Source organism: Meriones unguiculatus, chromosome 7 (assembly GCF_030254825.1).
Source record: "Meriones unguiculatus strain TT.TT164.6M chromosome 7, Bangor_MerUng_6.1, whole genome shotgun sequence".
NCBI lineage: Eukaryota > Metazoa > Chordata > Mammalia > Rodentia > Muridae > Meriones > Meriones unguiculatus.
In genome coordinates this window covers 115,250,854-115,266,811 of record NC_083355.1, presented here as the reverse complement: position 1 = coordinate 115,266,811, position 15,958 = coordinate 115,250,854, and the positions used below count along the sequence as shown (strand labels likewise).

Sequence of the window (15,958 nt, the reverse complement as noted above, 5' to 3'; positions counted from 1 at the left end):
TAAAAAAAAAAAGGTGACATAAAGGTAATCAGAGAATGCTGATGCTCTCCCAGGAAAGTATTAGAAAAGGGTATTTAAAGCCACCAAGAAAGGACCAGATGTCATTTTTACCAATATTAAAACTTTATGAAATAGATTAATGTCTGCTCATTTCCTTCCTTCAATTAAAAAAAAAAAAAGCAACAAAACCCAAACTGAAATAATGCACGCCCCACTCTTTAAAAAAAAAAAAAAATCAGAACTAGCCAGAATATTACAAAGTGGGTTCCGCTGGAGTCCTGATACAGGGGGAGCCTGAGCTGGGAGGCACCAGCCCCTCTAATGACCCATCTCCTCCCCAATGTATCCCTGATTAAACACAGACACACGGGCTTGCTTTGGCCGCAGAGTTCAGAACAGAGGGTCCTACTACATATCAGTAACAAAAGCAGCAAAGATGACAAGCTGTTATATTTTATAGCTTATCACAACCAAAACATAACTTAACATTCCCTTGTGGCTGGTCGAAGTACAGAGGAGAAATGATGCTCAGCGCCCAGTCATAAGAGAACATCGTTATCATCCCTTCCCAGGCTCGGGGAACACAGTGGAAGAAGGGCACAGAAGGACTGGAGCAATGGCTCAGCAGTTAAGAGCACTGACTGTTCTTCTAGACGTCCAGGGTTCAATTCCCAGCACCCACGTGAGGGCTCACAGTTCCAGAAGATCTAATGCCCTCTTCTGAACTCTAAAGGCATGGTGCACTTATACGCAAGCGGAACACCCATACACACTAAAAAAATAAATAAGAAGGGTGGGAGAGTGATAAGAACCACAGGAAGTAAGAGGAGCTGTGGGATACTGACTTCCGGGCTTGCACTTTGCTTTTTCTTGTTCCTAAAGACTGACTTTATTTCTAATAATATGTGTGTGGGTGTGTGCTTATGTGCATGAGTGTAGCTGCCCTAAGGCCAGAAGATGGTTTTGGATCCCCTGAAGTTGGACATACAGGCTGCTATGAGTTGTTCAAAGAGAGTGTTGAGAACTGGGCATATTCCACCATTGGTCCACCCCAAACTTTGCTTCCTTAAAGATTTTGATGGTTATTAAGTGTATATACGTATCTGCTTGCAGGTACCCATGGAAGACAGAAATCTGGGTTTTCTTGAGAGCAACAAGTGCTCTTAATCACTATGCTATCTCTCCAGAGTGAGGAGAAAAGAGTTAAGAGAGCTTCTTTCTGATGGCCTCTCACAGCACCACACCCAGAAGCTCACCACCACACACACACATACCTTCAGCTCCAAGAGGTCAGATTACAGGCTCTTACATGCACACAGACACATAAATAAATAGATCTTTAAAAAAAATGTCATGATTAAACTCATTACTCTATATTGTTAATATATGACAATTAAAAAAAAAACATTTTCAAAGTTGGTGCACGCCTTTAATCCAAGCATTGGGGAGGCAGAGGCAGGTGAATCTCTGAGTTCGAGGCCAACCTAATCTACAGCGAGTTCCAGAACAGCCTGAGCTACACAGACACCCTGTCTCAAAAAAAAAAAAACCAGAACTAATCAACCGAACAAAAACACTTTCAAAATTTCTTTATGTCACTATCATGTGCACACAACCCCAAATCAGAACTTTTACAAAGGTTTTAATTATAATATAGCAAGTGTTCCTTGTCCCTTTGTAACACTTCTTCCCCAAATAAATAATCAGTAGTTACAAAAACAAACTTGTAACTACTTGTGGGTGCCCCAGCAAGTCAGAAACACCGATTACAATGTCCAGATAGACTCCACTATCTTGTTGATGAAATGTGTGGCAAAATACACAAAGGACACAACAAACAGAAACCTCAGATTCTCTCTGAAGGACCAGAAAAGGCAGAGACAGAAGAGAGCTGAGGACTTCACTTTCCAGAACAGTCTAGAAAAACTGGGCATTTCCTCTTCCTTCTGGTCAGAAGCAGGCAAAACTGCAGTGCCTAGGGACAGGCCTGAGACCAGGAACAAGACAGTGCCAGGGACAGACCTGGACTGACCCTTCAATTTTTGCCCCATACAGAAAGGAGAGAGAGGGAGAAAGAAAGGGAGAGAGGAAGGGAGGGAAGAGGAAAGAAGTAAGTAAACAGCGGGGTAACTTTCGCGCACTGTGTCAGGCTGTCACTGCACACTGAATGACTGACTGCTAACTGGCAGAGCCGAGCCCTGACTGGATTCTGGTATTGTCACTCCTGTGGCTCAGCACTTGCATCATATTTTGTGAAGTCGTCTTCCCTTTTTACTGGCTTAACAAAGATCTGATGGCCAATAGTTAGGCAGGAGAGAAAAGGCATAAGGAGGGTCTCTGGGAGATCAGAGGCAGGGGTAAGGCAATGAGTCAAGGGAATGGCAGGTGTATGGGCTGAGAGAGAGGTAAAGGGCAGCAGGATGCAGGCCAGGGTTCACAGAGTTAGAACAGCTGAGAATCTGTCCAGCTCTAAGTGGCTAAACCAAAATAAAAAATAGTAACTCTCTGTGGCTCTCTTTTTATTGGGGGGAGGGGATGGTCAAGACAGGGTTTCTCTGCATAACAGGCCTGGCTGTCCTAGAACTAAGCAGAACAGGCTGGCCTCCAACTCACAGTGATCTCTCTACCTCTGCCTCCCTGAATGCTGGGATTAAAGGCATGTGCCACCACACCCAACTAAGTGTCTTTATTCTTCCACTGTCAAGTCCTGCTAGAAAAAAGAGAGGGAGAGAAAGACAGAAAGAGAGACAGAGATAGAAACAGAGAGAGAAAGAGACAAGCAGATAGGGAGCAAGGGAGGCAGGGAGACTGTGATGGTTAACAGTAAGCACTAGGATTTATACATGATGTTTTTTGGCCTTTTTTTCTATAAGCAAGCACTTAAAAGTCCTATAATTTTAATTTGTAGGCAAAAAAAAAAAATCACCGTTGAAAATAAACTTACTTTCAATCACCGTTGAAAATAAACTTACTTTCAGATATAAAAATTTTTATCTATTTTTATTTTCAGTGCATATGAAGAACTTACAATTCCATTTTCTTCACACATCTGAAAGCTTCATGTACCAGCACCAGGCACCAGAAATGGGGCATGCAATTATGTGCACATGAATGGAGAAGGTGGGTAAGGAAAGGGTCTAGTGAGGAAGACAGAAGGACACCACTTGGCTTCGGCAGGCAGGCCCACTCTCTGTCTTACTACTCATGCGCTTCCTTCACTGCTCACCCATGAATTTACTCACCATGCCTTCTCCACGCGCATCTACTCAAGCTCCCATCTACCCGCAAGAGGTGGGTAGAGACCCCCAACATGCACAGGGGCACTGCTCCAAACCCGAGCGTTCTAGGGAAGGTCTGTGTTCTTAAGTGCTACTGAATTCTGTTGGTTTGGAGCATTAACTGGTTGTTGGGTATTCTGAGGGATGGGACATGAGGGCCACAATCATGGGGTACAATCAGAGTGGTCCCAGGTGCTCTTGTTCTCAGCGGACTCTCCCCACAGACTCTTGCATGCAATCTCAGGGCTGTGATCATATCCTTGCAATTCTCAAATTTTTATCCCTCCTAGACTGGCGCGGTGGCGCATGCCTGTGATCCCAGCACTCAGAGAGAATATAGGCAGGTGAATCTCTTGAGTTTGAGGCTAGCCTGGTCTACAAAGTGAGTCCAGGACAGCCAGGCCTACACAGAGAAATTCTGTCTTGAAAAAACAAAACAAAAATTTATTCCTCCTTAAGTCTTTTATAATTTATATATTTATTTGTTTAGAGAGAGTGTGTGCAAACACATGTGTGCACAACACACATGCATGCCATGGCGCACGTGTGAAAGTCAGAGTGTGAGCTGGTTCTACGTGTGTTCTGGAAATGGCCCTCAACCAGCGTGGCAACTGTCCCTGTAACTTTCTGAGTCATCTTGTCCATCTGTAGCCCTACTTAACAAACAAAAAGCTGCCCTTCAGATCCACACTTGAAGTATCTGCAAGTTTCTTAAACAAGCCAAAAACAAAATGCAACCTTCATCTTTCCTTCCATCTCCTGCTCATTTTCCAATCTCACTCAATGCAGTGACAGCCAGAACCTTCATACTTGTTAATACCTCCCTCCAATTCAGTTCCTCATAAGTTAGCATAATAAGTTCCCCAACCACCTATCTGGGAGCTGGGAGTAAGCTCAGTGTTAAGTGGCCCACTGCTCTTGTAGAGGACCTAAACTCAGTTCCCAGCACCCATACCAGACAGCTTTCAACTGCCTGTAACTCCATCTCCAGGGAACTTGATGCCCTCTTCTGGCCTCCTCAGGCACTGCACTCACATGCACAGAGACAAAGACATATACACACTAAAAAAAAAAAAAGGAAAGAAAAAAGAAACCTTTAAAAGTAACCCAGGACAGCCTGACTGCCTGACTGTGCTTTCCTTCCCTTCATAGGATCCTACAATCCAGGCTTTCCATGCTCATGCCTTACCTCACACTGCCCTGCCTTGGAACTGTCCTCTTGGCTCCCTGTTCCTGTGTTGTTTTCCAACCCTGATGTAGAAATGGCCTCTCCCTAGCTCCATATGTTGGTGGCCGCCTCGTCCTGAAGGCTCACCTTGAAGCACACCACTTCATCTGATACTTCTCACATGCCAGCTTAAAGCAGCAGGTCATCAGGTATGTGCGGGTGCTGCTATTTATACATGTCAGCTCTAAAAGGGTCACATAGGGCAGGTGTTATCTGCTGCTGCAGGCCCCAGTGCTGCAGGTGGCAAGGTCTGCTGAATGAGTAAAAGAATTGTCAAAAGTCAAGTTCAAGCCCTCACCTCACCTGGATACTTACTAGAGCCTTCTCATTAGTCATACTCTCTTCCTTCATTCCAGTGCACCTTTTGAAAGTGACAAGAGTTCTAAAAACACACATATGAGCCTTGATCAAAAGCCCAAAGCCCCACCTCCACGGTAAGTCATGAGTAATTTGGTTGTGACTCCTCTTTCTGGTGATGTTTCTGCAACTACCAGCTCCACCCAGTGGCTTGACTATGTTGTCACTTGATGTTCCAGAAACTGCCAACTTGTTTGCTTTCCAACTTTTTGTTCTGATATGTTTGTTTTTTTACACAGGGTCTTGTTCTGAACCCAGGCTGGCATCCCAAGTTCGGAGTGTCCTTGGTCCCCTCCAGCCCTCACAAGAGTCTCAAGGCCCAGATCAGTACTCTGGAAGTACTTCTCAGGCCTCTTCACAGAATCTAACAGTTTTGTTCCTCAATCCCTCTTTTTCTCTTGATACAGGATCTCTGTGCAGCCCAAACTGGCTTCAAACTAGTGATCCCCCTGCCTCAGCCTCCCAATAAGCTACCCCATGTTACCACCAAGTCTGACTTTTAAGAAAGTCAAAAGGGGTGGGGGGAGATGCCTCAGTGGCTAAGAGCTTGTAAAGGACCAGTTCAATTCCCAGCCTCCATATGGTGGCTAATAAACATCTGTCACTTCAGCTCCAGGGGATCTGACACTGTCCTCTGCCCTCTTCTGCACTAGGCATGAATGTGTTGCATAGACACAGACGTAGGCAAAACACCCAGACATAAATAAATGAGTTTAAAAACATTCTTTATTTGACACATATTAAAGAACACGTGTTGGATGTGGTGAACACATGTTTGATGCCAGGACTTGGGAAGCAGAGGCAAGTGGATCTCTATGAGTTCAAAGCTAGCCTGGTCTACATATTGTGAGTTCCAGGCTAGTCTGATCCACATGAAACAACCAAAAGAACACATATAGTACTTATCCCAGCAATAACACACTGATATGACTGTGACAACACATGTCTAGACTGTACCTGTCCATCCTTACTGAGCAAGCTGCTGAGACGGCAAGGTTAGACTGGCAACCATACCTGGTGAGGCTTACAGCCTACAACCAGAGTTTCTGGAATTGATTTCTAGTTCCAGCTCTATCATGATAGCTCTATGAACTTGCTACCTGATGTGAATAAGGCACACAGCATCTCTTTGCAGGTTTCTTCATCTGCAAAGTGAAAACCAACCTTCCAGCCTTCAATGTACAAGTATCAGAAACCTCTAAATCACACTGACATATTTCTACATCATTTCTGGCACTCTGAGAAACACAGCCAGCCCTCCTGCCTAAGAAATGGATTCACACTACCAAAGACTTGTGAAGAGCACACAATTTCAATCTTGCGTTCCAAATGCCAACCTGGCATTAAAGCATGCACAGCAGTCCTAGCATTCTGAACAGCCACTCTGAACTGTAGGCAAGACCTCGTGCTTACATCATGAAGAGGGAGGAGCTGCTCTCTACCCTGCAGCTCCATCACCAGGGCGGAAGGGGGCTGGCTGAGGCAGCCAGAGTATTCTCAGAGCCCTGTGGGCTCCATCCCTGACCCTCCCCCAGCACAAAACACAAACCTTTCTTGTTCTCTAAGTGGCAATCTGTGTCATCCTCAGTCAACTGCCTTGCATCTTGTTTACCAACAGCTTGGCACGAGGTTCAATCCAGTCCCAGTCCATCACACGCTTTTCTACCCAAACACAAACAAGGTCCCACAATGACTCCAACTCCAGTTTCATTTAACAGTGCAGAGAAGAGCAATTTTGTGCCTCCTACCTGGCTGTCTTCCCCAGTTCCAGATAGATAGATAAATTAGATAGATGATTGATTGACTGATCGATTGATTGAGAGAGAGAGCTTGCCCAGCTACTTACAAATCACTTCCCCAGATGGCATTATTAAAATGGCTGGGCAAACGGATTGTTTTCTGATTAATATTTTAAAGGGACAATGGGGTTAAAGAGTTTTTCTCTTCAGTGGTTGATTCAGAGGGCAAGTCAACCCAGAATGATACTGGACATGCAGACAGCATATGCCATAGGACTACAGAGAATCAGAACTATGGCTGATGTGTGTGAAGATCTGAGCTATTCTTCCCCTTCCCAAAATTAGTTACAAACTAGACTTGAGAGCATGCCCCTGCTCCATACACACGGTATTAAAACCAAGCAGCAGAGCAAACCACACATCCTTCTGACACGAAGCGCATGTAATACAACCCTTCATAAACAGCTGAGTATCAAGACGGAGACTGACAGCCAGAGTGTCCCCCTCATCGAGTCTACTGCATCTCTGCCATTTTCTTGGAAAGTCATACTGAAACAGGAGAGGAAAAGTATCAAATATGTGGTAATACATGGAACTAAAAAGCCACTGCAATGACTTGAATAAGCACAATCTATTTGGCAACTTCTGTCTGCTATGTCAAAGTCCTGGCATATTCCTGAACAGGTGACAGTGTCAGGAGCCATTCTGTTAAACAGCTCTCACTAGGCAGGTGGGCCTCCTGGAAGGTCTGTACCATGGTACACCCCAGAATTACTTCCAGTCTCTGACACTCATTCTTTGTGTACTGTTATCTGTATCTCTCTCTATACTCTGCTATGATGTGAATCATCGCTTTCTGGATATTTACACACTCTGATTAAACAAACTTCCTACGGGATCTAAATAAAGATATACTGCTGTTCAAATGAATTAATTCCCAAATGAATTAATTCCTGATTATGGAATTCCTGATTTGATTCAAACAATTTTAAAAAATAACGCTTATGGCTGCAATAAATACCTTTGTGTACCTCCAGATGACTCACTAGGAGACAGGTTTGAGACAGATTTGTATCTTCAAGATAAGCCTTCATTACGAATCCTGGTATATACCATAAATATGGCAAGTTGGTTTAAACTTTCCATGAACCCAAATTGTGAGATTACCAAGCAATGTCTAATTAAGTACAAACCTTGATGTCATTATATACAAACTGTTGTTTGTATATGTCACCATATGACATTATATACTGCCATTTTAAATTTACTTTGTTTCTTAGAATGAACAACAGATAAAATTATTGTCCTGAACTCACTATAAACTTAGAGATAGCTGAAAAATGTGTAGCCAGATCAGTCTTAATTGAAAAGACATATATTCTTTTTAACTTTTAGACCCTGTTAACCTTTAGGCCTTGTCAACCTTTGTCACTCTGAACTCACTATGGACTTATGTAATGGATGCATAGATAAGAAATGTTGGGGCTGGAGAGATATCTCAGTGGCTAAGGGCACTGATGAGATTCCAGACAACCTGGGTTCAAATCCCAGCACCCACATGGCAGCTCACAACTGTTTTTAAGTCCAAGATCTGACACGTTACATCGACATACATGCAGGCAAAACACCAATGCTTATAAAATAAAAGTAAATAATTTGGGACTGGACAGATGGTTCAGAGATTAAGAGCACTAGCTGCTCTTTCAGAGATCCTGAGCTCAACTCCCAGCAACCACATGGTGGCTCAAAACTGCCTATAATATGATCTGATACCCTCTTCTGTACATGCACACAGAACACTGTATACATAATAAGTAAATACATCTTAAAAAATGTTTAGTTTTAAAACATGTAACCTGTTTTAGAATTTTAGATGAATTTTAGAATTCATCTGTTTTTATGATTAATTGCCTTTTTGACTATGAGATAATTCTATTTCTGTGAGCTTTCTCTCAGAGGGAGAAAGGCTATACAATAAATGGTAGCAAAAACAAACAAACAAAAAAACAAAAAAAACACACACACCATTGGCAGAAGCCTGATGCCCATTGAATGAAAGCCAGCTAGAATTTGCTTCATTCATGGGTTGTAAATATGTATATAGGTACGTTTACATGTAAATATGTTCATCTGTCTGGTTTTTGTACATATGTTACATAAGTGTATGTCAACTGTCTGTATGTATATAAGGAGCTCGTTTTGCATTGTCCACTGAATGTGTACAAGAATATGTACAGGTCTGTAGGTCTGATTGTTTCTCTATGTGTATGTATGGGCTGACACTATGGAACTGGCAGCCTGAAATTGCTGCAGTTTCTGCAGAGGGGATGCCGGCGGAAATCAGCATCACTGTCATACGTCAGCTTGTAGGAATTCGTTGAAGTTAAAGTTCTTAACTTCATCCACCTTTTTCCTTGAGCATGTGTGTGTGAATAGCCTTTGCTTACTTTCTCCCCCTTTTTCTTTTTCTTACTAATTTACAAACAAGTTAGCAGCAATTCAGGATCTAACTATCAGCCTAGGACAAGCAGGAAAAAGTTTACTTTAGCCTGTGGAGGCTTCCACAGCAGCCTGCCCCTGAGCAGGAGCTAATCTCAGATCAAAGAGCCCCCTTTTACGGCACCTTGCAGATTTGGCTAGAAGCTGTTTTACAGTCCTGGCTGCAGCAAAAAAGGGTAAGCAGTTGAATTTTCCTCCTTAGCAGCAGCGTAGCCAGTCCCTAGACCTAGAGAAGGAATCCTGGGCTCCCTCCCCTATTTCTTTTTTTTTTTTTTTTGTGATCAGTTGCCTGAGCCATCAGCTAGGCTCTGACCCAAGAGATAAAATGAACGGGAAACTCTGCATCCCGTCCCAGATCCTACCCTGGACCCTGGAACCTTGCCAAATCACAGAGAGACTTTGGCAGTCAGACCCTAGAAGACTAACAAGACAGCTCAAGCTCTTACCTGAACAGGACTGAAAATGCATAAGAAACCCCAGTGCACACAATACTGGCACACAATACTTGTGACTCAGTTTTAGGTCCAGGATTCCTAAGTACATCAAAGGTAATTTTACAAAAAATATTTTCAAGAGCATGAGAGCTAGCCCCTAGCCAAATGCCTGTCAAACACACACAAAAGCTTCAGCAGCATTTTGAGCAGCCTTAGGCCATGTCCCCAAGTCATGCCATCTGTATGAAATTGTTCAGTGATGTGAACAATGTTTGGAATTCTGTATTTTCTTGTTTAAAATATACATATCAAGAGGTAGGCCTGGTGGTGCATGCCTTTAATCCCAGTACTTGAAAGGCAGAGGCAAAAGGATCTCTGTGAGTTCCAGAACAACCAGGGTACACAGCAAGACCTTTTCTCAAAAAACAAAACAAAACACCTAACATCCCACCTCAAGTTATTAATATGCTTATCCCATTATAGAAGTGATGTGTGTGTCCACAGGCATGTGCACACACACACCTATGGAGACCAGAGGTCAGCACACTGCAGCTTCCTCTACTGCTTTGTTTCTTTTTAAACAGGGTCTCTCACTAAACTTGGAGCTCTTTAAGTGTTGACGTCCCTGGGATCCTTCGGTCTCCACACATGGCCATACCTGGCTTTTTATGTGGGTGCTGGAAATCCAAAGTAACACTTTGCCCACTGAGCCATCTCCCCAGCCCCCATGCAGAAGGGTTTCAAAGTACCTGCTGTGGATAGCTGGTCATTCTCTGTACAAATGCACAAAACAGTTAGTTACCTCGAAGAAATACAAGTTCAGAACATTAATCTACCACATTTAAACTTGCATAATACTAGGTAAAGAGAGCTGAGCAAACAAAAAAATGGGCTTAGCTCAAAGTGTAAAATACGGCACCACTACCTTTGAGTAAGAACACAGAAACTCTAAAAGGGATTCTTAACAGCTAAGGCGGAGTGCTACTTACTTCCTCATTAAATAGCTTGCTAGTTTCTTTTTTGATTGGATCTATAAGCTGGACTTGGCCTGCAGAAAAGCCCACTAGGAGAGACACACTCTCTGCTGTGGCTGTCAGATGGTTGAAGTCATGACAAGTAGGCTGTGTTCCTTTGTATATCCTTTTATCTATTGGTTTACTCAAGTCAGCAGCCTGGAGGAAAAAGAGAAAAATAAATACAGTAAACAGCACATTGAGATGAGAAAGCTAAGTTAAACTACTTTATATTCCATTATGAACCTAAATTTTAAAAACAAAGTTATTTAAAATACTGCTTCAATTGTGACTTAACATTCACCTTATATTTTATAAAAGCAATTTCACATTTGTAGCCAATTAGATACTGTTAGACTAACTATAAAATATTCATGTTACTGTCATTTTCCACAACATCTCCTCCTTCAAATACATGGAACAAGGACTCCCAAGCCTCAAAAGGAAAACCTCTTTGATGCTAAATTCCACATTTCCAAATGCACTCCAAGAATTCTAAGAGGTACATCTATCCACATAAGTGTGGGCATGTCTACTGTAGCTAACTGCCCACTGCTCAGGAACCTGGAGCTAATGGTACTCAAGTATGGTCCACAAACTGCCACGCAGCTCAGAATGCACAGTGTCGAGCCCCACTCCATGTGCATTAGGAAGGATGGGAGTCGCCACATGCTGCAGCTTTACAAGCCTCTCAGGTGATCGGATGCTGCAGCATCTGAGGACCAGCGCTGGAGTCCACCAAGGAAAGCTTGCTGTGCCGCCACCCCTTAAGTCACTGTTCTGCCCAGCTAATGTCAGAGTTGGATTTGGAATGCAGCTCTGTTGACCATAAGCAGACAGGAAGAAAAGACATCCAACATCTATACTCCAAGGGAAAAAGCAAATAGTTCCTGGCTTGAGTTAAAAGTGACTTTTTCAATGTGTTCCCAAGTCCTCCCATTAATTTCTTATTTTTTTCTTTTCAGGGCGGGGTTTCTCTGTGTAGCCCTGGCTGTCCTGAACTCACGCTGTAGACCAGGCTAGCTTTGAACTCAAGAGATCTGCCTGCCTGCCTCTGCCTCCCAAGTGCTGGGATTAAAGATGCACCTTTTTTTTTTTTTTTTTTTTTTTTTTTTTTTTTGCTTTTTTAAACACTTCCTGTATGTATGCGCACACAGGTGACGTGGAGTGCTGGGTCCGTGGACAAGTGGAAAAGTCAACACTCTGCTTCACCATGTGGGTCACAGGAGCTGAACTCAGACCGTCAGGTTTCTCTCTTTCTCTTCTTTCTTTCTTCCTTCCTTCTTTTCTTTCTTTTCAAGAAACGTATTTTCTTAAAGGAAAAATGTCCCACGTCTGCTGGATTGTTTCTCTTGAACCAGCAAGCCATACCCTGCGTTTTAAAACCATCAGTGGAGGGCCAAGGAGATGGCTCAGTGGGTGCAGGTTCTTGCTGCCAAGCCTAAGGACCACACATTCACACACCTACACAGGCAGACAGACTTCAAATAAATAACTCAAGGGGAAAGATAGGCGCACGGTGGAGGCAGCGTCACTCCTAAGCGCGTCTGTCTGCCTGTGTGTTCTTTCCGACGTTCCCTTCACCCCAGGCATCAATGCAAACCCTCAGACCCTAGTTCCCTCCTTTCTTCCAAAGGGGTCTGTGATGCTATATGACTTATTCTGTTTGGTTCCCAAATAACAAACTTAGTTAAAAAAAGAGACTTCAAATTTGCGAGAGACTTTGAGGAAACTGAGGATTCCACAATTAGGACCTGAGAGGACCATGTGGTCTTGGGAGCCCAGCACAAAAGAGGCAGGCCACCCTCCCAGCTTCACCTCTATTAAGGAGGGTGAGGTACACACACCTTTAATCCCAGCCCTTGAGAGGCAAAGGCAAGCAGGATTGGTGAGTTCAGGGTCACCAGTGCGATCCCATCTCAGCAAACAAGCAAACTAAAAACGCAAAAACATAGAGGAGACTGTTCTACAGACTGTGGGGCTGTATGGAGAATGGAACAACCAAGCGCACACACGAAACAGCACCGCAGTGTAAGACTGAGCCAAACAAAGGGGTGTTGACCTGGCTGTGGGGAGGACTGATGAGGTTGTCTACTCTGTGGAGAGGTGGCTGGGCGGTGGCTGGGTCAAGTCTGAAGATCAGAAGCACCTAAGGGACCTACGAGGCTTGAGGGAAGATGGTTCCTGCTGGGCCCCAAAGGCCGGACAAGAACATCCCAGGCTGACGAAACAGTGTGAGTAAGCCACCCCAGAACAATGAAGATAGTGCACAAAGAAAAATGGGTAAAATAAGAAAACCTGCAGCTACAGAGTAAAACTCCTCTTCTTGAAACTTAAACCACTAATAATTATTTTTACAAATATTGTATGTGTGTAAGAGTTTGCTTCATGTATGCCTGTGTATTACATGCATGCCTGAGAAAGCCAGAAGCGGGCATTTTATCCCTTGAAACTGGAGTTACAGATAGTTGTGTGCCCCAGTATGGGTGCTGGGACTCAAACCAAGGACTTCTGGAAGAGCAGCAAGTGCTTTTAACCTCTGAGACATTTCTCCAGCTCTTCTCAGTTTCTTTTTCTAGTAATTCTTATTTAAAAAAAAAAAAAATTAAAATTGGTAGGCAGAGGCAGGCATATCTCTGAGTTTGTGACCAGCCTGGTCTGCAGAGCCCCAGGACAGCTAAGGTTACATTTTAAGACCTCTGACTCAAAACCAAAGCCATACTCCCCTCCCCCAAAATGAGCAAGGAAGATGTATGAAAAAGTTTTAAGGTTGGTCCTCCACCACTCTTGGGACACACAGAAGCACAGCTGGACCCTAGGATACTTACTCTCTCCTACCTCAGGATACTCTTCCGTCCAAGCTCCTCTCTAATGGCACACCAGGCAATGTTCATTGTTACCTGCTCAAATAGTTACTGGGAAGCCTGAAGTGACCAACAGGAACTTGCTCCCCGACTCCCCACACAAAAATCACTTTTACGGATCTACTTTTGGTGCTCCAGGTCTCTGGAGTCTAGCCCAGGGAGGAGGCCAACACACACTCTCTCACTTCAAACTGTACGGTTGTCTCCCAGCCTATCTTCTCTCAACAGCCAATCACCAGCTCTGTATATTTGTGCTATTTTGTGTATGACACTACTTGGAGCTCACATCCCCCTTTTAACAGCAGCAGTCACTATCTGAGCCAGCCTCTGTCCCTCTTCAAAGGGCCATGTCTCCCTGCTAGATGGCTTCCCAGCTTGAAGCCATCTGGCAGGAAGGGGAAAATCTAGACCTTAGAACTTCACAAGCTTAGATTCAAACCCAACCTACCATCCTGACAGCTAGCTTTCTTCTGTCACTAAGCCCCACCTCAGTGGAAAAGGTGGCAGGTAATGGAACACACAAAGCCAACAGAGGCTCTCAGACAGCAACCACCATCATCCTCGCCATAGCCTACCTCAGGGGAAAAGCTTTGCTCACTCCCTCATTTCCATTCATCAAAGCATGAAGACCTCCTCTGTTGCCACTCCCCACCCCTCACAAAACAACAGTTGTGTCTATACTGAGCACTTTCCACAGACCAGGCCCACACTAGGAACCCATTACCCTACCTGTCTCTGATGAAATAACTATGGAGGGATGCAGGGATCAAGGCCCGATATTCCTCTCTACCTTCAGTTACTCTCCATACCACCATGCCAAGCCCCAGCTGAGGTCTCTGCAACTTTCATGAGCCATGTCCTTGGCTGGGCAGTCAGTCTCCTTAGCCAGCTTCAGGAGTCCACCAGTCACTTTCAAGAGCCACCTGTTCTGGCTCCTACTCTGTGTTCCTCAGTCCATCCCTTCCCAAGCATGTAAATAACCCCACAAGGTCTAAAAGCTTAATCACTTGTACTTTCTTTAAGATTTATTTGTTTTTATTTTATGTGTATGGGTGTTTTGATGTATGAACATCTGTGCCTCATGGAGGCAAAAGAGGGCATCAGATCCACTCAGACTGGAGGTGCAGATCACTGTGAGCACCACAGAGTCAAACCTAGGTCCTCTAGAAGGGCAACAAATATTCTCAACCGCTGAGCCATCTTTCCAGCCCTCAGAATTCTTTTTTCCTTTTTCTTTATTTTTTTAAATAATTCAATGTACATCTCAGTCACAGGCTCCTCTCTCCTTTCCTCCCAGTCCCACCCTCCCTCCTGAATCCCCCCTCCCCTATTCTAAGGAATAGAAGAGGGGAGCCCCTCTACCCACACACCCCAGCTCTTCTTCTATTTACATGAGGACTGAGTTTGTCTTCCTCCCCTGTGGCCTGGTACGACAGTCCCATCGGGGGAAAGTGATAAAAAGTAGGCAATTTAGTCCATGTCAGAAAACTCCCCCATTCCCCTAACTAGTGGACCCACATGAAGCCTGAGATGCCCATCAGCTACTTTTAAGAACTTAGAGGACCCAGGTTCAGACCATGCATTGTCCTTAGTTGGTACTTCAGACTCCACTGGACCCTTGATTGAAGAATTATTTTTATAGGTCATCAGTTATAACAAAACTACAGTAACCACTCCCTTAAGGAGCAGAACTTCTGTAGTAAAGGTTCACTGTGCTGGTCTATAAATTCATCCTCCCAGTGGCTTCCACATGCTTTGTATCATAATTATTGCCAATAAACAATTTCCTTTTTTTTATGTTTTTTTGAGACAGGGTTTCTCTGTGTAGCCCTGGCTGTCCTGGACTCGCTCTGTAGAACAGGCTGATCTCAAACTCAGAGATCCGCCCGCCTCTCCATCCTGAGTGCTGAGATTAGGCATGAGCCACCACATCCAGTTCAGAACCAATTTCTTAAAACTTAGCAGCTTTAAGAATCGTCATATTTGGTTTCCAGCCTCAACAGAGCATCCAACATATCACAAACACTCAGTATTCACTGAAGGAACTACAGTTACTCTTGATTGTTTTCAATGTTAAGAGTGCATATGAGCTCTGCATATGGAGTTACTAATATGTCAGTGTCCCATCATGCTCACTGGTTCTCAGCTTAGTAAAAGTTTTAAGTAGGGCTGGAGAGATGGCTTAGAGGTTAAGAACACTGGCTGCTCTTCCAGAGGTCCTCAGTTCAGTTCAGTTCCCAGCAACCACATGGTGGCTCACAGCCATCTATAATGAGATCTGGTGCCTTCTTCTGGTGCACAGGCACACATGCAGACAGAACAGTGTATAATTAAGAAATAAATAAACATATTAAACATATTAAAAAGAAATTTTTTTAAATTTAAGTAATGCTTTAAGAATACATATTTGCCAGGCATGGTGGCACAAGCCAGACCAGAGATCCTACTACTTGGGAGTGGAGGCAAGAAGACCAAAGATTCAAGGTTATCCTCAGCTCTAAAGTGAGGTGGAAGGCAGCCGGGGTAAAATGAGATCCTGTCACAAG

At 43.9% G+C, this 15,958-nt stretch overlaps 1 protein-coding gene across 10 annotated transcripts in view; it reads right to left on the bottom strand.

Moving 5' to 3' along the window:
• Wdr20 (WD repeat domain 20) overlaps positions 1-15,958 on the bottom strand; it is a 67,686-nt gene that overhangs the window by 17,327 nt on the left and 34,401 nt on the right. For 4 of the 10 annotated variants that reach the window (XM_021645030.2, XM_021645026.2, XM_021645027.2 and 1 more), the window contains exon 2: positions 10,525-10,707. The exons of 4 other annotated variants lie outside the window; for them this stretch is intronic. In XM_021645030.2, coding sequence (XP_021500705.1) covers positions 10,525-10,707 — 183 coding nt within the window. Of the gene's footprint in view, positions 1-6,412; positions 7,152-10,524; positions 10,708-15,958 lie in introns of those variants that run through there. 2 more of the 10 variants (XR_009593143.1, XM_060388182.1) reach the window with 2 other exon arrangements.